The sequence below is a fragment of the Mustelus asterias genome, chromosome 19 (assembly GCF_964213995.1).
Source record: "Mustelus asterias chromosome 19, sMusAst1.hap1.1, whole genome shotgun sequence".
In the NCBI taxonomy this organism is placed as follows: domain Eukaryota; kingdom Metazoa; phylum Chordata; class Chondrichthyes; order Carcharhiniformes; family Triakidae; genus Mustelus; species Mustelus asterias.
The window spans coordinates 55,096,048-55,116,468 of NC_135819.1; the positions used below are offsets into that span (position 1 = coordinate 55,096,048).

At 40.9% G+C, this 20,421-nt stretch overlaps 1 protein-coding gene across 3 annotated transcripts in view; it reads right to left on the reverse strand.

The window, feature by feature from the left end:
• Positions 1-3,481: 3,481 nt before the first annotated feature.
• The window catches only part of tubgcp6 (tubulin gamma complex component 6), a 51,973-nt gene continuing 35,033 nt past the window's right edge, over positions 3,482-20,421 (reverse strand). For all 3 annotated transcript variants that reach the window (XM_078235562.1, XM_078235564.1, XM_078235563.1), the window contains exons 19-26: positions 17,820-18,015; positions 16,361-16,529; positions 14,907-15,048; positions 13,659-13,853; positions 9,493-9,625; positions 5,550-5,763; positions 4,635-4,834; positions 3,482-4,007 (exon numbers count right to left, since the gene is read on the reverse strand). In XM_078235562.1, coding sequence (XP_078091688.1) covers positions 3,916-4,007; positions 4,635-4,834; positions 5,550-5,763; positions 9,493-9,625; positions 13,659-13,853; positions 14,907-15,048; positions 16,361-16,529; positions 17,820-18,015 — 1,341 coding nt within the window. In that variant the 3' untranslated portion in view covers positions 3,482-3,915. The remainder of the gene's footprint in view (positions 4,008-4,634; positions 4,835-5,549; positions 5,764-9,492; positions 9,626-13,658; positions 13,854-14,906; positions 15,049-16,360; positions 16,530-17,819; positions 18,016-20,421) is intronic.

Sequence of the window (20,421 nt, forward strand, 5' to 3'; positions counted from 1 at the left end):
GAAGCTAGCCTACTGCAATTTATTCTGAACTGTAGTATCGAGTTCTTCTCAGAGTACATTTATAATAGAGAAGATTGGCATTGGACTGGGGTGGGCACAGTAAGAAGTCTCACAATACCAGGTTAAAGTCCAACAGGTTATTTGGAATCACGAGCTTTCAGAGCGCTGCTCCTTCATCAGGTGAGTGGAGTATCAAGTTTCATAACACTTACCAATCGCTTTTAATCAGACTAGATGTTGTAACACCAGCTCATAGTTTGCCCTATTTTAGATGCCTGTACTCTGAAATGTTCGTTTGCACTAATGCTCAAGTGTTATCGGGTACACGTCAGGAGACAGTACAGTAAATGTGCCAAAACAAGCACAAGGAAAACACATTGTAAATGCTACAACCACTGCCACTTCCGGAGTGGAAACTTTCCAAACTGATAAGGTTATGATAAAATCATAGATTTATCTATTCAGTTTTACCTGCAAGGTTCTCTAAGAAAATCAAGTTGAGTAAGAAGTAAAGGAACGGGGTAGACCGAATGGCCCATTGAGCTCACTCTGCCATTCAACACGATCATGGCTGATCCCGATTTATTTTTAAAAAGAACAAAGAACAAAAAGAACAAAGAACAATACAGCACAGGAACAGGCCCTTCGGCCCTCCAAGCCCGCGCCGCTCCCCGGTCCAGGATTGGATCCTGAATCCAGGATCCCCGCCCAATTTTCCAACCTATCTACATCCTAATATCCTATCCACCGAGCTGTCCCTCACAGCTACGATGCTTTGTTCATCACAACCTATTAACTCACCCCCACCCCCCCATTCCAGACCATGTGATCTCCAGGGAGAGGTGAAAACCCAGAGTGAAAACCCCAGGGCCAATATGGGGAAAAAAAAAATCTGGGAAATTCCTCTCCGACCCCCTGTGGCGATCGAAACGAGTCCAGGAGATCACACTGGCCCTGATCAGAAAATGCTTCCCAACCCTATTCATTTCCACTTCTGCTTTACGAACACCATCTGAATTCCCTACCCCCGAGACAGGTTCCCAACTATCCGCAGTCTCGCTCTGTACTGGCACCAGCAAGATGATCATAGAATGAAGCCTTGAAACGAGAAACAAAGAACAATTAGCCCGCGCCGCTCCCTGGTCCAAACTAGACCACTCTTTTGTATCCCTCCATTCCCACTCCGTTCATATAGCTGTCTAGATAAGTCTTAAACGTTCCCAGTGTGTCCGCCTCCACCACCTTGCCCGGCAACACATTCCAGGCCCCCACGACCCTCTGTGTAAAATATGTCCTTCTGATATCTGTGTTAAACCTCCCCCCCTTCACCTTGAACCTATGACCCCTCGTGAACGTCACCACCGACCCGGGGAAAAGCTTCCCACCGTTCACCCTATCTATGCCTTTCATAATTTTATACACCTCTATTAAGTCTCCCCTCATCCTCCGTCTTTCCAAGGAGAACAACCCCAGTTTCCCCAATCTCTCCTCATAACCAAGCCCCTCCATACCAGGCAACATCCTGGTAAACCTCCTCTGTACTCTCTCCAAAGCCTCCACGTCCTTCTGGTAGTGTGGCGACCAGAACTGGACGCAGTATTCCAAATGCGGCCGAACCAACGTTCTATACAGCTGCAACATCAGACCCCAACTTTTATACTCTATGCCCCGTCCTATAAAGGCAAGCATGCCATATGCCTTCTTCACCACCTTCTCCACCTGTGACGTCACCTTCAAGGATCTGTGGACTTGCACACCCAGGTCTCTCTGCGTCTCTACACCCTTTATGGTTCTTCCATTTATCGTGTAGCTCCTCCCTACATTATTCCCACCAAAATGCATCACTTCGCATTTATCAGGATTGAACTCCATCTGCCATTTCTTTGCCCAAATTTCCAGCCTATCTATATCCTTCTGTAGCCTCTGACAATGTTCCTCACTATCTGCAAGTCCTGCTAGTTTTGTGTCGTCCGCAAACTTACTGATCACCCCAGTTACTCCTTCTTCCAGATCATTTATATAAATCACAAACAGCAGAGGTCCCAATACAGAGCCCTGCGGAACACCACTAGTCACAGACCTCCAGCCGGAAAAAGACCCTTCCACTCCCACCCTCTGTCTTCTATGACCAAGCCAGTTCTCCACCCATCTAGCCACCTCCCCCTTTATCCCATGAGATCCAACCTTTTTCACTAGCCTACCATGAGGGACTTTGTCAAACGCTTTACTAAAGTCCATATAGACAAAAGTGATTATTTAAACACAAAGGGCTGAATTATACAGCTGTAGGAAGTGTCAAATCCAGCCCCAGCCCCAAGGAACACTCAGCATTTATGAGAACAAGAACCGGCTTATTGAAACAATGCTAAATTCGAAGATTCCCTGTAGAATTTGGTTGTCAGTTATTTAAGTGAAGCAAAGGCATAATGGGTGCCGATAAACTTATCTTTTCAACTATTAAGTGATGCTCGTCAGCCTTAATTGGCAGTCAACCTTGGAGAAGATCGCTGATTTCAAAACCCCATCGAGTTAGACATCAGGTGACAGTGCAGGTCACAAATAGTGCCCAGTGGACATTGATGTCAAGGGTAGATGAGGCACTTCAGTCTGTTCTGCAGTTCACCTAGAAGGGCAACTCCAAAATCAAACTTGCATCCTTTCAGCTGCTACACTTGTGGCATGCATTGTACCGGTGTAGTATTAGCTGCCTTGGACAAAAGAAAGCTCTGCACAACCCCCACCCGCTTAAATACAGTCAATGTACAGGTTGTTCAGTAAGTTATTAACCAAGATATCAGATATGCCAAGCCCTATTTAGATGGGAAAGTGATGACAGGGACAGGCAGAGGGTGCTACTGACAAGTCTTCCTTCATAATCCTACATTTAGCAGCCTCTCTACAGGTTGGGTGGGTGTGGAACTCATATCCTTCTGAGTTGACAGAGCCAATCTTTTCAGGAACAACGCTATTCTCCCCAATCCGAGAAAGGGGAAGAAATGAACAGTTCTCGCAGCACCTGCCAGGTCACAGCTCCTGGCTAGTTATCCAATTATCATGGTCAAAATGTAAACCATAGAACTGTAGAACCCTTACAGTGCACAAAGAAGCCATTTGGCCCATCGAGTCTGCACTGACTCTCCAAAAGAACATCCCATCCAGGCCCTCCCCTTCGCCCTATCTCCCATAACCCCGTGCATTTAGCATAGCCAATCCACCTAACCTAAACATCTTTGGACTGTGGGAAGAAACTGGAGTACCCAGAGGAAACCCACGCAGACACGGAGAATGTGCAAACTCCACACAGTCACTCAAAGCCAGAATCACACATGAAACCAAAACACTTGTGCTAAGACAGTTGGAAAATCCATCATCAGGCCACATTTTGCAGTGAAGCTTGGCATCTTGTTTTGCCTCCATAAACAAGAGGTTTCCTTGAACCTGGTGAATTCAAAACTGAATGGGAAGTGAATGCGTCACTGTTCAGGTTGTTATGTACTGTTTATTTAAAGTATATCCAATAAGACATGGAGTTAAAAACTAAAGCTCACATCAAGAGAAGCAGCTTCAAAAACATGGTTTTAATTGTAAACATGGCAGGTTATTAAATGAGAGCGTCGTGCTAATCGACTCTGCAGAATACACTACAAATGCTGCACTGTGCATTACCAAGCCTCCTTGTATTTGTATTGCTAGCATAAGGTTGTCCTGTACCACTGATTCTTCTATGGTACAGATATACAAATATATATTTATATATACACACAAAATACAAATGCTCAGATGCATAATTTGTTTAAAAATGACTAAACATTAAAATTTACCAATCACTAATAATTTACTTCAAATTAGATTGATTTAATTTAATTTTGGCTTTCAGTAACATACCAGATGTAATTCTTACAAAGAATGTAACAGTTAAACATCCAGATAATAATTGTTGAAGTTAATTCTCAACAGGAAGTCCTCAAGATGCGGTTGATATCCCCGATTGACAAGTTTAGTCACCACTAGGAAGGGAAAAAAAAGATTTTTAAAATTTTTTTAACTCAATAAAGAGAATTATACTTTCTAATGTAGAACAAATCTAACCATAGTAAAGGAATATCTTTGAAAATATTCCAACTCGTGTGTTATCACAAAGTGGTTATTTACCATGTATGGAAGATTAGAATAAAAATTATGCTATTGCATCTTACAATTTGTACATTTTATAATGTAGAATCTTCTCTGTGCACGTCTGACATTTATGGTCACTGCACGATTGTATCCACTATACCATGGAACCGCGAATCGTCATGACAATGGTTCCTGCTCTAAATATCGTGACCTGACACAACGTTGAACATTTTAATTTATAAATTTCTTGTTTTATGGTTATGTACCTACAAGAACAGAAAAATATACAACGGTGGAGGTAACACTACTGGTTTTGGGTTTGACTTGTAATATTACCTACCTTTGGATACAATGATTCAAAACAAACATACAATTGTGTAATTTATTTGCGACCATTCATTATTTTGACAGCTATAGTTTCAGCTACAGGTTTATGTAAATATTTTTCATCACTAATGTACCTTGTTTCTGACTTAAACAGAACTGGAATTGGCAACAGGTGAATGTGTATACTCTACCTTTGAAAAGGAAGTGTGAATAATGCTTAAACGTTTTGTAGGATTGCTGCATCACTGCAAAGTTAGGATGCATTGTCATTTGTTTGTCGGCATCATACTGCCAGGCCTGAGAAATCAACTGATTGCGGAATTTCAGAATCAGACTGAAAATATTGTGTATGATATTCATCACTGGGGCAGCTTTCTCGGTCAATAATCCCCTGTAATATAAAAAGGAAAAAAAAAATGGCTTTATAAAGCAATGTGTACCCTTTCCAAAGAGTCAACATTATCTTCGCTATTGTCTTTTTACATACATGGCTTCTAATTCAGGTATGAAGCTAACAATGCATGTAAAAAGTCATTGGCCCAGTTTAAAATCCCAAATTACAAGTATTTGCTTTGTGATGAGAGAGAATAATTAGAAAAAGTCACTTTTAGCCCTTTTCCTTTTCACTTCAAACCACAGGTACTATGCATTCACATTTTCAACTTCTGTTCAACCATTAAATCTTCCTTTCCCTTCTGCCCAAAGAAAGCAAATACATAACCAAGCATTTCAAGTTGTATTAGATTTTTTTTTTGCTTATGTGAATTTTAGACTCAGCACAATCCCATCAGTTCAGCACCACACACACACAGACACACACACACAGACACACACACACACAGACACACACAGACACAGACACACACAGACACAGACACACACAGACACAGACACACACACACACACACACACACAGACACACACACACACAGACACACACAGACACACACACAGACACACACACACACAGACACAGACACACACAGACACAGACAGACACACAGACAGTTCAGCAATCCAGATCTGCAGCAAATAATTACCATAACACAGAACACGCTATGCAATTCTTTAGAAATGCTGCAAACAAGTGAATAAGCAACTCTTGCCTGAAAATGCCTTTGTTGAGGTATTCGGCATGTGTTCGATGGAGTTCATCCAGGTTTCCAACTGATGACAACTTGTGCCCTAATTCACACCAGGTCACATGCAAGATCTGATTGGCAATATAACCCTGGATGACTTTAACAAAATGCTGCATTTCATGTCGATAGAGTTGAAGTTGATGAAGCTGAGCTGAATTTGAGGAGCGATTAACTAAAGCTAAAAGAAATAAAAAGTGAAAGAGAAATTCAATTTCAAAATTCTAGAAAATTAAGAGGAAAGAGAGATGTGGGCGCGCATTTGTAGATCATAACATTTCACAAGATCTGGTCAGAAACATGAGGTAATAAATACTGTCAATATACCATAATTATTGATTATTCACGTTAAATGGTCTTAGATGGCCCTAACTAATCCTGACTGTCATATTTTCAGTAAATATCTCTGAATGGCCAGTCATAGTTCCCAGTTTTTGGATGTGATTACTAGAATACTAGATATACAGTGCATATCCCAAATTTATATCCCTACCAACAGAGGGTGGCACAATCATCATCAGGTACAACAGGAGGAATAAAAAAAAAAATCAATGTTTTTATTGTGATTAAAAATTCTTAAAGTGAAGCATTTCACCAATTACAGAGATAGAGTAATGTTCTGTGGTAAAGACCCATTGATTCATCTATGGGGGAAGATGGTGGGTGCAGTTGTAATGTCACTGGATGTGTAGCTCAGAATATAAAAACAGATAGCAAAAGTTTCTACAAATATATAAAACAAAAAAGAGTGGCTAAAGTAAATATTGGTCCTTTAGAGGATGGGAAAGGGGATGTAATAACTGGAAATGGGAAAATGACTGAGGCATCGAACAGGTATTTTGTGTCGGTCTTCACAGTGGAAGACACAAATAACATACCAAAAATTGATGACAGGAAGACTATGGCAGGTGAGAACCTAGAAACTATTATCACGAAAGAAGTAGTGTTGGGCAAGTTAATGGGGCTAAAGGCAGACAAGTCTCCTGGTCTTGATGGAATGCATCCCAGGATGGCGGGAGAAATAGCAAATGCACTAGTGGCAATTTACCAAAATTTGTTGGAGATGGTGGGAGAAATAGCAAATGCACTAGTGGTAATTTACCAAAATTCGCTGGACTCTGGGCTAGTTCCCGCAGATTGGAAAACAGCAAATGTGACGCCACTGTTTAAAAAAGGAGGTAGACAAAAGGCAGGTAACTATAGGCCAATTAGCTTAACTTCTGTCGTAGGAAAAATGCTTGAATCTATAATCAAGGAAGAAATAGCGAGACATCTGGATATAAATTGTCCCATTGATAAGACGCAGCATGGGTTCATGAAGGGAAGGTCATGTTTGACTAATTTGGTGGAATTCTTTGAGAACATTACATGTGCTGTGGACAATGGGGAACCTGTGGATGTGGTGTATCAGGATTTCCAGAAGGCATTTGACAAGGTGCTGCACCAAAGACTGCTACATAAGATAAAGGTGCATAGTGTTACAGGTAATGTATTAGCATGGATAGAGGATTGGTTAACTAACAGAAAGCAAAGAGTGGGGGTAAATGGGTGTTTTTCTGGTTGGCGATCAGTGACTAGTGGTGTGCTTTAGGGATCAGTGTTGGTACCGCAATTGTTTACGATTTACATAGATGATTTGGAGTTGGGGACCAAGTGTAGTGTGTCAAAATTCGCAGATGACACTAAGATGGGTGGCAGAGCAAAGTGTGCAGAGGATGCTGAAAGTCTGCAAAGAGATATAGATAGTCTAAGTGAGATGGGTGAGGGTCTGGCAGATGGAGTACAATGTTAGTAAATGTGAGGTCGTCCATTTTGGTAGGAATAACAACAAAATGGACGATTATTTAAATGGTAAAAAATTGCGGCATGTTGCTGTGCAGAGGGACCCGAGCGCCCTTGTGCAGGAATCTCAAGGAGTTGGTTTGCAGGTGCAGCAGGTAATTAAGAAGGCAAATGGAATTTTGTTCTTCATTGCGAAAGGGATGGAGTTTAAAAACAGCGAGGTTATGTTGCAGCTGTATAAGGTGCTGGTGAGGCCACACCTGGAGTACTGTGTACAGTTTTGGTCTTCTTACTTGAGAAAGGATATACTGGCACTGGAGGGGGTGCAGAGGAGATTCACTAGGTTGATTCCGGAGTTGAGAGGGTTGGCTTATGAGGAGAGACTGAGTAGACTGGGACTATGCTCATTGGAATTCAGAAGAAAGAGGGGAGATCTTATAGAAACATATAAGCTTATGAAGGGAATAGATAAGATACAAGCAGGGAAGTTGTTTCCACTGGCGGGTGAAACTAGAACTTGGGGGCATAGCCTCAAAATAAGGGGAAGCAGATTTAGGACTGAGTTGAGGAGGAACTTCTTCACCCAAAGGGTTGTGAATCTGTGGCATTCCCTGCCCAGTGAAGCAGTTAAGGCTACCTCATTGAATGTTCTTAAGGCAAGGATAGATAAATTTTTGAACAGTAAAGGAATTAAGGGTTATGGTGAGCGGGCGGGTAAGTGGAGCTGAGTCCACAAAAAGATCAGCCATGATCTTATTGAATGGCGGAGCAGGCTCGAGGGGCCAGATGGCCTACTCCTGCTCCTAGTTCTTACGTTCTTATGTAATCCAAGAGACCCAGACTAATGCTGTGGGGCCACTGGATCTAAATTCCACCAGTTGCCGTGGTGGGATTTAAACCTATTAATAAAATCTGGAATTATATTCTAATCTCAGTAATAGTGACCATGATGATTATCATTGATTGTTGTAAAAACCTATCTGGTTCATTAATGTCCTTTAGGGAAGAAACTCTGCCGTCCATACCCGGTCTGGCCTACATGTGGCTCCAGACCCACAGCAACATGGTTGACTCTTAACTGACTTCTGAAATGGCGTAGCAAGCCACTCAATTCCAGGGCAATTAGGGATGGGCAATGAATGCAGGCCTTGCTAGTGATGCCCACATCTCATGAAATTGAAACATAACTAGCAGCTTACTGTCATTCTTTAACTAGTAACACTTTCCCAATTGGAATTCATCCAGTCCTTCCTTAAAATTAATCTGCCAAGTCTTTCTATTCAGTCAGTTCTGTATTCTCCACACCTGTAAAAATCTAAATTTAGCCTCCTTTCATCCTCTTCGCCAGTCTCAATCATAGAATCCCTACAGTGCAGGAGGACATTCAGCCCGTGGAGTCTGCACCAATTCAACATGTTACCCAGGCCTACACAGCCCCCATAGCATTCCCCCACCGTAACTCCTAATCCACCTAATTTGGAACACTAAGGGACAATTTAGCATAGCCAATCCACTTATCCTGCACATCTTTAGACTGTGGGAGGAATCCAGAGTACCCGGAGGAAACTCACAAAGACATGAGGAGAACATGCAAACTCCACAGACTGACAATCACCCAAGGCTGAAATTTAACCTAGGTCCCTGGTGCTGTGAGGCAGCAATGCTAACCACTGTGCCACCATGCCACACTTTCCTTAATCCTCCAACCAAACATGCTTGTAATCCTCCTCTTGACTACCATCAATAATTAAAAATCTTTCTTGTAATGCTATATTCATTCTAAACACCAGCATTCCAGATATGTTCATGCCACAACCTCTAAATCCACTCATTTGATCTAGATATCTTAGGTACACAACCAACATTTTAGTCATTTTCTTTACCACCTGTAAATATTGAAGTAACTATAATAATAATTTACCCATTAAACCCCCAAGTCCATTGTCCTAATCTACTGCTTTACGCAGTTAATTAATACTTAATTCATGTTCTTGCTTCAACTTAATGTCATCTTTAATTGCTGCCAAAAAAAATTACAATAATCTTTTTAAAAACATTCTTACAGATAACCTCCGACAATAATTCAATGAACATTCGTTCAACAACCATGGACTAATAATTTTCTCACCTGTACGCTTTAAATGGAACCAAACATCTTTCAGTGTCCAGAACATATGCTTTAGCTGCAGCAGGAAAGAAAATATCTTGTTGTACTTGCTCATGCAGCTTTCTGTGATCACAATGTTGAGAGGCCAATTCACCTACATAAAGCATACCAAGGAAAAGAAATGTAATGTTCATCAGTGAGACTGGACAAGGCTGCAGCTATGATTGGCCACTCTGGTATAAGTTTCAAAAATGATGTGCATTTCCATTAAATTCTCCCCCAGTTTTAAAGTGAATATTTGGTGGTATCTCACAACAGAAGGGTCTTTGAGCGATTTTTGTGAACCTACAAAAAATGCGCACCGTCCCATAAACTAAGCATTATGAATTTCTAGTCTGACAACTCAGTTTACATTTTGATTGGAGAGAAATGTCACATCACAAACACTCTCGAATACCACCAAAATTTAAATAAGTGCTATAATTATTTTTGAATACTTTCCACTTGCATAAATTTACAATCTTGTTTGCAACAGTTCATTTTTGCTTCAGTAGTAACTTGTCTAACAGGATTTGTCAGTTTATTCAATATGTTCGTAAGAACTTTTAGGAACAACAAAAAGGTCATGGACTTAAAATATTCATGTCTTTGATCTCAATCCCATCGTCCTACCTTTTCATCATGTTAATCAATTCCTAACTAACCACTGAATTCAACTGTTTCAACTGACCGAGTTAGAAATATATTTCATTTATATTATTCTTTGGATGAAATAGTGGTGTGTCAAATTTCCCTACTTACAGCAAGTCCTCACTTAAAGTTGTGGTCACTTTCCTGAAAATTGCGACTTTAAAAGAAACGGCATTAGGTGAATCATAACTTTCCAGAGGAAACCATGTTAAAGCCAGAGTTAGGTTCCTTAAGATATTTCTTTCCCAGAAAAAGAACAATGTACAAGCTGAAATACTGCAGCGTACATGTGCAGAACTGTGCATTCCTGGCTGAAATAACTTGTGAAATAAAATACATTATGAAATATAAAATAAATACAATGTACAATACAGTTAAATGGTTTTTTAAAATTACAGTACTCACTTCAGCACAGTACTTTTAGATTGAACAAGCTCTATCTTGTGGCAGAGGTTGGTCAGTGCAGTCAACAGCTGCAAGTCCCAGAACTACCTGCACTGACCAACCTCTGTCACTAGATGGAGCCATGATGTGGAGATGCCAGCGTTGGACTGGGGTAAACACAGTAAGAAGTCTCACAACACCAGGTTAAAGTCCTAGATGGAGGCCAGGACTTCAATGTGAGTTCAAAAGCAAAGTCAGGAGCACAACCAGAAGTCGGGAGTTGAAGAACTCTAAGGATTAAGATAAAAACAGAGGCCGGGAGACTACAAGGGCAGGGGACTGAGGGGGAGGGTGGAAGCACTGCGGGAAAAGTCCTGGTCTGTCCTGTCCTGGCAAGAGCAGACAGGCCACAGAAGAGGAAGTCCGTGGCAAAAGACGTTAAAGTAAAATTGGCAACGTTACACTGATACATCGACACTACTTTACTGATGATGTTAAAGTGAAACAACATTGAGTGAGTTCATGTTAAGTGGGGGCTTACTGTGTTCCTAACTGTCAACATGCTTGTAGGTCCCGTGTGTTTGAAACTTTTGTCAGCACAGTCAAAGTGCCTGAATCAACTTCGCCTTATTTGTAACTTTGGAAACACAAGTAATCAATTTAAAACAAACATAAATTCTTCCATTTTCCTTACAATAAACTTGGGTTCCAAGAATTTGGTTTCATCTTGGTATCTTACATAGTACTTGTCTAAAGACAACAGTGAGGAAAGATATTAGTTCCGATGATGTGGAATCTATATGGATAGAGCACTGAAACACTAAGGGGCAAAAAATGTTAGTGTATATAGACCTCCAAACAATAGTGTTAATGTCGGGGATGGCATTAAACAGGAAACTAGAGACACATCTGATAAAGGATCATCAGTAATTATGGGTGACTTTAATCTGCATATAGACTGGGCAAATCAAATTAGTCACAATACCATAGTGGAGGAATTCCTGGAGTGTACACGGGATGGTTTTCTGGGCCAATACATTGCAGAACCAACTCGAGAACAAGCCATATTAGACTAGAGATTGTCTAATGGCAAAAGAAATATTTGGCAATCTAGTTGTGCGAGACCCCTTGGGGATGTATGATCATAATACATAGAATTTTTCATCAACATGGAGAGTGACATAGTTGATTCTGAGATGGGGATCCTGAACATAAATAAACGAGACTACGATGATACGAGGCGCAAACGAACCTTGGTATTTGGAGCATTTTAGAATTCAGCAAAGAGATTGATTAAGAAGGGAAAATAGAGTATGAGAGCTGGCAATGATGGATTGGGGAACATTACTTAAAGGGATGACAGTTGGTAGGCAATGCCAAACATTCAAAGAGTGCAAGGATAAACTGTAACAATTGTTTATTATTGTCTGGCGCAAAAGTAAAACAGGGAATGTGACCAAACCATGGCTTATAAGGGAAATTAGAGATAGTATCAGATCCAAGGAGGGGGCACACAAACTGGTCAAAAAAAACCAGACTTTAGTATTTGGAGCAGTTTCCGAATTCAGCAAAGGAGAACAAAGGGATTAAGAAGGGAAAATAGAGAACGAGTAAGCTTGCGGGGAACATAAAAACTGACTGTAAACGTTTCTATAGGTATGTGAAGAGAAAAAGACTGGTGAAGAGAAATGTATGTCCTTTACAGTCAGAAACGGGAATTTTTAGTGGGGAACAAAGAAATAGCTGACCAACTAAATGCATACTTTGGTTCTGTTTTCACAAAGGAGGACACAAATAACATATCAGAAATGGTGGGGAACAGAGTTTAGTGAGGGTTAGGAACTGAAGGAAATCAGTATTAGTCGAGAAATGGTATTGGGGAAATTGATGGGATTGAAGGCTGATAAATCCCCAGGGCCTGATAATCAACATCCCAGAGTACTTAAGGAAATGGCCCTAGAAACAGTGGATGCATTGGTGATCATCTTCCAAGATTCGATAGACTCTGGAAAGGTTCCCACAGATTGGAGCGTAACTAATGTAATCCCACTATTTAAAAAGGGAGGTAGAGAGAAAACGGAATTATTGACCACTCAGTCTGACGTTAGTAGTGGGGAAAATTCTAGAGTCCATTATCAATGATTTTATAGCAGAGCACTTGGTAAACAGTGGTAGGATCGGACAGAGTGAACATGGATTAATGAAAGGGCAATCATGCTTGACAAATCTACTGGAATTCTTCGAGGATGTAACTAGTAGAGTTGATGAGGGGGGAGCCAGTGGATGTGGTTTATTTAGACTTTCAGAAGGCTTTCGACAAAGGCCCATGCAAGAGATTAGCATGTAAAATTAGAGTGCATGGGATTGGGCGTAGTGTATTGAGATGGATAGAAAACTGGTTGGCAGACAGGAAACAAAGAGTAGGAATAAACAGGTAATTTTCTAAAAGGCAGGTAGTGATTGGTGCGGTCCTGCAGGGTACGGTGCTGGGACCCCCAGCTACTCACAATATTTATTAATGATTTACATGACGGAACTAAATGTAATATCTCCAAATTTACAAATGAGACAAAGCTGGGGGGGAGGGTGAGCTGTGAGGAGAATACAGAGATGCTTCAGTGTGATTTGGACAAGCTGAGTGAGTATTCAGAAACAAGTCTCCTGATTGCTTTATAATGCTTTATCACTGTTGTAAGCTTCAGGTAACATTTATATCTAATATAAAAGCAAAACACAGCAGATGCTGGAGATCTGAAATTAAAAACAGAAAATGCTGGATAAGGCAGGTCTGGCAGCATCTGTGGAGAGAAACAAAGTTAACATTTTGAGTCCACTATGACTCTTCACTGGGACTGGAGAGAGATAAAAATGTTTTATCCAAAATCCACAAATGATTTGGTCCCAAGCATTTCGGACAAGAGAGGTTAGTGTTGACAAATTAAATTGCTTTGACCTTTTTGCACTATTGCTGTTGACAACTTAGTATGCAATTGCCGACCTCAATGTGTTCGCAATGGTTTATTAACACAATCAAATTGTCTGAAAATGAAAACATATCAGGACAAAATATGAGAAATGTAAAATATTTAAATTTCCAAAAAAAAGGTTCTGACCTTGTATCTTAGCTCCAGGCAGTTCAAAACATCAGGTGCATTGGGCTTGAACATTTCTGGCAGATATTTAAGGGCAAAAGTCAGATTAGATGCGAACTTCGAGTCTCCATGAAGACTATATTGCAATGCTTTGTTCAAGATCGAATTCAGGACTAAAGGATTCAGAAGTTCCCCAGGTGTCTGTCCAGATCCAAGCTATTGAAAGAAAATAAACCTTTCAGTTCATTTCAGAATTGGGTTTTAAAACTCACGGGCTTAAGTTAGGGATTTTTATTAAACACAAACTCAAGCTACACAAATCAGTGTTGCACTGGTCAATCTCACTGTGGTTTAAGAAACTGGTCAAGAAGTTTTTTTTTAAAAACAATAGGTGTCTATTTGAGTCCAATTGAAACAAAAATGATACAGCTTTCATTTAATGAAGCCTGTAATACTGAGACACAGTGGGTTAGGCATTGGCCTTCAAGTCCAATTGCCTTGCCTGCTGGCTGTAAGGATACCATGTGGAATGAGCTTGGCAGTTTCAATCCAGCTGTTTATGGGCAGCACCTTTGGTATGAAACTGGCACTCTTTGCCAGAGAAGCAATTGGACTGATAAGGTAGGAAATGGTGCATTCTAGTTACTCTTCTGAGGCTTGGGCTCAGGTACATTGTTGGCCCAGAATTGAGCAAGCATCTGGCTGTACTAAACCCACGTTTTCTCACAGTTCCACTTGAAATAAATGAAATTCAGAGCTTTTTGTTATAAAACTAGGCACTCAGATAGTAAATAAAACTTGTACGACAAAATTTAGAGATTTGTGAATATTATTTCAGATTTAAGGCTGCTGAAGTTGCCCATTGAGAGTTCAGTGGCACCAGCCAAAGTGGCCAAACCATCTTATATCTATGGGAGTTGACTCACAGGTCCAACATCTACTTGTGCAATAGCATAACCAGGAGTCTAAAAATGCGATCCACTTGTGGCTTGAATCTGGCGGTTGTATTTTACACACGTGTATCCCTTCACCAACATGGCATGAATTTCCGACCTAACATTGTAAAAGAGCTTGGATTCACTGTGCATAGTCAACATTTGTACCAATACTTTACAACAAAGGAAGAAATCTGACTTGTTTTCTTCAACGTTGTGTCACAAAAAACATGTACTAAACAGAGGTGTTTAAACAATAATCAGGAATAAGTATGTACTGGTGATCAGAAATCACAATCAAAAGTTACGATTAGCCCATGCCAATCAAATTTACCTTTTCAAAGAGCATATCACTAAGTGATTGGGCAAACTCTCCATCTTCCATCAGCAGGAAATGTCTTAGTGCCTCAAAGTTCTGTTCAATGTTCAATTCCACAAACAAATAATCTATTATGGCTTTATTTACCAGAGAAGCACTAGAAAGTTTGGAAGAAGGAAAAGAAAGATTATTTTTAAAAAAGGCAACATCAGAAATAAAATTCAGAAAAATACTATGGGTGGGATTTTCCAGGCCTCCCGGGGTGCGTTTGCAGCAGTGGAGGCAGCCCACCAGCGGTGAGATCTTCTGGTCCCACCGTTGTCAACAGGGCTTCCCATTGTATGGACCCCCTGCCACCGGGAAACCCACAGCGGGTGTTCGCCGCTAGTAGGACTGGAAGATCCCACAGGCAGGAACAGCCATAAAATTCCAGCCCATGTACAGAATTTTCTCAGCACGAATATTCGTATTAGTGGTCACTTTATTTAATCCATATGAAGTCTAGTCATTTGATCAATTATCTATTCCAACAAGTCAGTGGCCTCTCGCCATAAACTTTCCTCATCCAAAACTCACCTGCCAACATCCTAACTCACTCCAAGTCCCATTCACTCATCATTCTGCACCCAATGGCCTACACTGAGGCATTAATTAACTGGGAGCCAGTATTAAAATGCTCATGCTTATAAATCACTCCATGGCCTCGCTCCTTCCTATCTTTGTAATCTCTAGTTCCCCCAACCCTCCAAGGTTACTAGCACTTTTCCAGTTCTAGCCTTTTGAGCTTCCACAATTGCAATCATGCAACCATTGGCAGCCAAAACCCTAAAAGCTCTGAAATTCCCCCTAAATCTCCCCACCTTTCTTTCCCCCTTTATGTGAATCCTTAAGACATGCCTCTTTCAGCATCAGCTCTAACAACTCTTTACGTGATTTGTTGCTGCTCCTGTGAAGTGCCTAGGGTGGGCCCAGTAAGAAGTCTCACAACACCAGGTTAACGTCCAACAGGTTTATTAGGAATCAAGAGCTTTCGGAGCGCTGAGGGAGGGGCAGCGCTCCAAAAATTCGTGATTCCTAATAAACCTATTGGACTTTAACCTGGTGTTGTGAGACTTCTTACTGGGCCTACCCCAGTCCAACGCTGGCATCTCCACATCGTGCCTAGGGTTGTTTTACCACGGTAAGGATACTCAGTTTGGCATCCTATGACTTTCAACTTTAGTCCATGACAAACGCTATAAATTAAAGTGCTGAAATAACAGAATTAAACATTTGTAATATCTTTAATTTTTATTGGTTGTTTTTTTAATCGAATTATTGTTCTCAGCTTTTTTAATCAGTGTTTTAATCAGTTTGTGAAAAGTGGCTACAAGTCGGGAGCCCTTAAAAATATCTTGCTGATCTATTTTGCTAACTTAAAGAAAACACAGTTATGACAATCTTATTCGTTTCAGTCAAGAACAACTTACTGAGCTATAAGAGGTGCTGTAATGGAATGCTTCATCAGTACCGGGAGTGAGATAAGACTGCTTGCTTGTACCGCTGTTGCATCTGTTGCTCTACGAACCGAAGGATCCAAGGGCATTAAACAGGGTTCGGTTATTACATTCTGAAGTAGGTGTGTGATGGGTGGTTCAGCTGAGGCAACAAATAATGTAGGTAAAGTTAAAACCAAGACCAAAGAATTAAAAGATAAATGCAGCGATCATGTGTTGCTGGTGTGAAACCTTACTCAAAGGGAAAACAAGTTAGAGAATCAGTGGCACAATCCTGTCGCTCCTTTTACCATGCCATCTTCCCTGTTGAGCACTGTACAACTCCCCATTGGCAGCAGGAAGAGGCGGCGGCGATGGCCTAGTGGTATTATCGTGAGACTATTAATCCAGAAACTCAGCTAATCTTCTGGGGACCCAGGTCGAATCCTGTCATGGCTGATGGTGGAATTTGAATTCAAATTCAATTAAAAATAAAATCTGGAATTAAGAATCTACTGATGACCAGGAAACGATTGTCGGAAAAGCCCATCTGCTTCACTAATGACCTTTAGGGAAGGAATTCTGCCATCCTTACCCGGTCTGGCCTATATGTGACTCCAGACCCACAGCAATGTGGTTGACTCTCAACTGCCCCGGGCAACTAGGGATGGGCAATAAATGCTGGCCAGCCAGCGATACCCATGTCCCATAAATGAATAAAAAAGGATTTGGTGAACTTACCCAGACGTTTCTACAAGTCACCCAAGCAAGGGATGATACACCTTAGAATCCTCAAGGAAGGAGGGTCAGAAACATCATGCAAATCAAAATTCCTTACGTTGGACGAAAGGGTTTTAAATGAGCGACATGTTAACTTATAAACCAGTTCACAAGAGACACCAAGGCAAAGTGATCTCTTCGGGCACATATTTAAGTCGCTGACACTAGTGATACTGATCTATTTTCCAATTTCCTGCAAGATTTCTCCTTTCTCCCCCAGCTCCAGTGAATCCTCACTTGTATTTAAACTGAGGTGAAGTCACTGCTAATTTCCTTCATTATGAGTGACGAGTACACTAAAGAGAACTTATTTCACACAAATACGGGTTTTGAGTAGACAAGAGAATCCAATAATTGCTCGTTACTTAGTGGGAACTAATGGATCATTAAGTGCGAAGGGCAAATTTATCAAATCATAAGAGCCAGTTGACCAAATGCATGCATTAATGAAAGCAACCAGAAGAGTCAGTGACCCCACCTATACAGCACTTCAACAATCAAGAAATATTTCAAAGGTTGCCCATCACCAAAACAGCGATAAAATAAAAAAATCTTCAGTACCATTAATCACTAAAAAATACAGCCCTATCATTACATTTTATAACAAATACTTCCAGTGCTAAGTATCCAAAAAGTACAGTTCAAATGAATTCTTTGAACAGTGCACACTCACACATCAATGCATAGTTATCCTGGTAATGCTCCACACAGTACTGGTCTGCCAAGCTTTTGAGGTAGGCCTGTTCCTTCTCCCATGTAGAATTTCCTGTAGTTGCTTTGTGGATAGGTTCCATTGCAAAGCTCAGAAGGTCAGATGCTGGATCTGTTCGGATCTGAACAGTAGAATCTGCATCGTGCTCATTTCTTTCCTGAAAACAAACCTTTTATTTTTCTTAAATGATCTTTAGTCTCAAAGATAAAACATTGATCCCCATCCAGAAATCAGTATTTTTTTGGAAATTATGTGCCAATTCCCAAAGGTCTGAAGAAATATTTAACTAAGAAAACTCAATATTAATCTCATGCAGAAGGCCTATTACCAAGTAAAATAAACATTTGCACTGATTTAGAAATCCTTTGGATTTAGGGGATCTTGTGGATGTGTTGATAACATTTTGGAATAGCAAATCAAGGTTGGGGACATATCTACCATAAACAACCTTAACCATATGAAAAAAGGACATTGTGTAGCAGTTGTGGGCAGAATTCTCCCACCCATGGATAAGTCCTGTGACAGGGACAGGGAGTGATGTCCGTGGTGAAGACTAACGGCAAACCACACCATGTTTTCCGTTCCTGGTGTAATTAATTATGCATCTGGGGGTTTAGCACCATATTCCATGGCAGGGCGGGCTCGATGACGAGCATCCCACCATCATATCCAGGTGTCACATTTGAAAGGCACCCAAGCACTATTTGAAGAAAGAAGCTGGACTTCCTGAAGAAAGAAGGTGGATCGCTAGGAACACTCTTGAGGCTGGAAGATGGAGCTCCATGAAGACACCGAAACTGGATGATCCAGTTATACTGAGCCACTACAAAGATTGATAAGCGCACTGTGGAAGAACTTTCATCTTCTTAGGGCAAAAAAGATGGGCAGAAAATGACAGCCTTGCCCACTTTCTACTTCCTGAGGATGAATTGCAAAAGGAAATGTAGAAATACTAAAGCATTCAAAATGATACCGCATGGTAGGTTGTTACATAAAGTTAAATCTCACGGGATCCAGGGTGAGGTATCTAAATGGATAACTGGAGGCCTGTGACCAGCGGTGTGCCTCAGGGATCAGTGCTGGGCCCACTGTTATTTGTCATTTATATTAATGATTTGGATGAGAATATAGGGGGCATGGTTAGTAAGTTTGCAGATGACACCAAGGTTGGTGGCATGGTGGACAGTGAGGAAGGTTATCTCCAATTGCAGCGGGATCTTGATCAATTGGGCCAGTGGGCTGACGAATGGCAGATGGAGTTTAATTTAGACAAATGCGAGGTAATGCATTTTGGTAGATTGAACCAGGGCAGGACTTACTCAGTTAATGGTAGGGCGTTGAGGAGAGTTACAGAACAAAGAAATCTAGGGGTACAGATTCATAGCTCCTTGAAAGTGGAGTCACAGGTGGACAGAGTGGTGAAGAAGGCATTCGACATGCTTGGTTTCATCGGTCAGAACATTGAATACAGGAGTTGGGACGTCTTGTTGAAGTTGTACAAGACATTGGTAAGGCCACACTTGGAGTATTATGTGCAATTCTGGTTACCCTATTATAGAAAGGATATTATTAAACTAGAAAGAGTGCAGAAAAGATTTACTAGGATGCTACTGGGACTTGATGGATTGAGTTATAAAGAGAGGCTGGATAGACTGGGACTTTTTTCTCTGGAGCATAGGAGGCTGAGGGGTGACCTTATAGAGGTCTATAAAATAATGAGGGGCATAGACAAGGTAGATAGTCAATATCTTTTCCCAAAGGTAGGGGAGTCTCAAACTAGAGGGCATAGGTTTAAGGTGAGAGGGGAGAGATACAAAAGTGTCCAGAGAGGCAATTTTTTCACACAGAGGGTGGTGAGTGTCTGGGACAAGCTGCCAGAGGTAGCAGTAGAGGCAGGTACAATTTTATCTTTTAAAAAGCATTTAGATAGTTACATGGGTACGATGGGTATAGAGGGATATGGGCCAAATGCGGGCAATTGGGATTAGCTTAGGGGTTTAAAAAAATAAGGGTGGCATGGACAAGTTGGGCCGAAGGGCTTGTTTCCATGCTGTAAACCTCTATGACTATGATTTTTTTTTCTTTCACTATTACTGTGGTGTTTAATTTTAAAAAAGATCCGTCCTCTGGACATGGTTGATGTTGGCAAGGCCACATTTATTGCCCATCTATAACTGCTCTCATAAAGTGCTGGTAGGTCTTCTTGAACTGCTACAGTCCTCATGATTCCAAGTGCTTTCACAATGTTAGGTAGGAAGTTCATGCCATGTTGGTGAAGGAATTAAATACATAGTTAACTAAGAATGGTGCGCGACTTGGGAGGGGAACACGTTGAATTCATTACAATATTTGTGCAATTTTTTAGGCTCTTTGCAATTAAACAGTTAAAAAAAGGGAAACCCATCCCTAAAGTGTTTAAAAGCAGTCAAGAGTGGAGACAAACCTGCTTTTAGGTGGCAGTGGTTAAAATATTTCAAGGCGCTGGGTGCCTGCATTTTAGCGTCACTTTTATTTTTTTTAAAAGCCCATAGCCCAGATTTCTCGGATCTTAGGAAACCCTAGA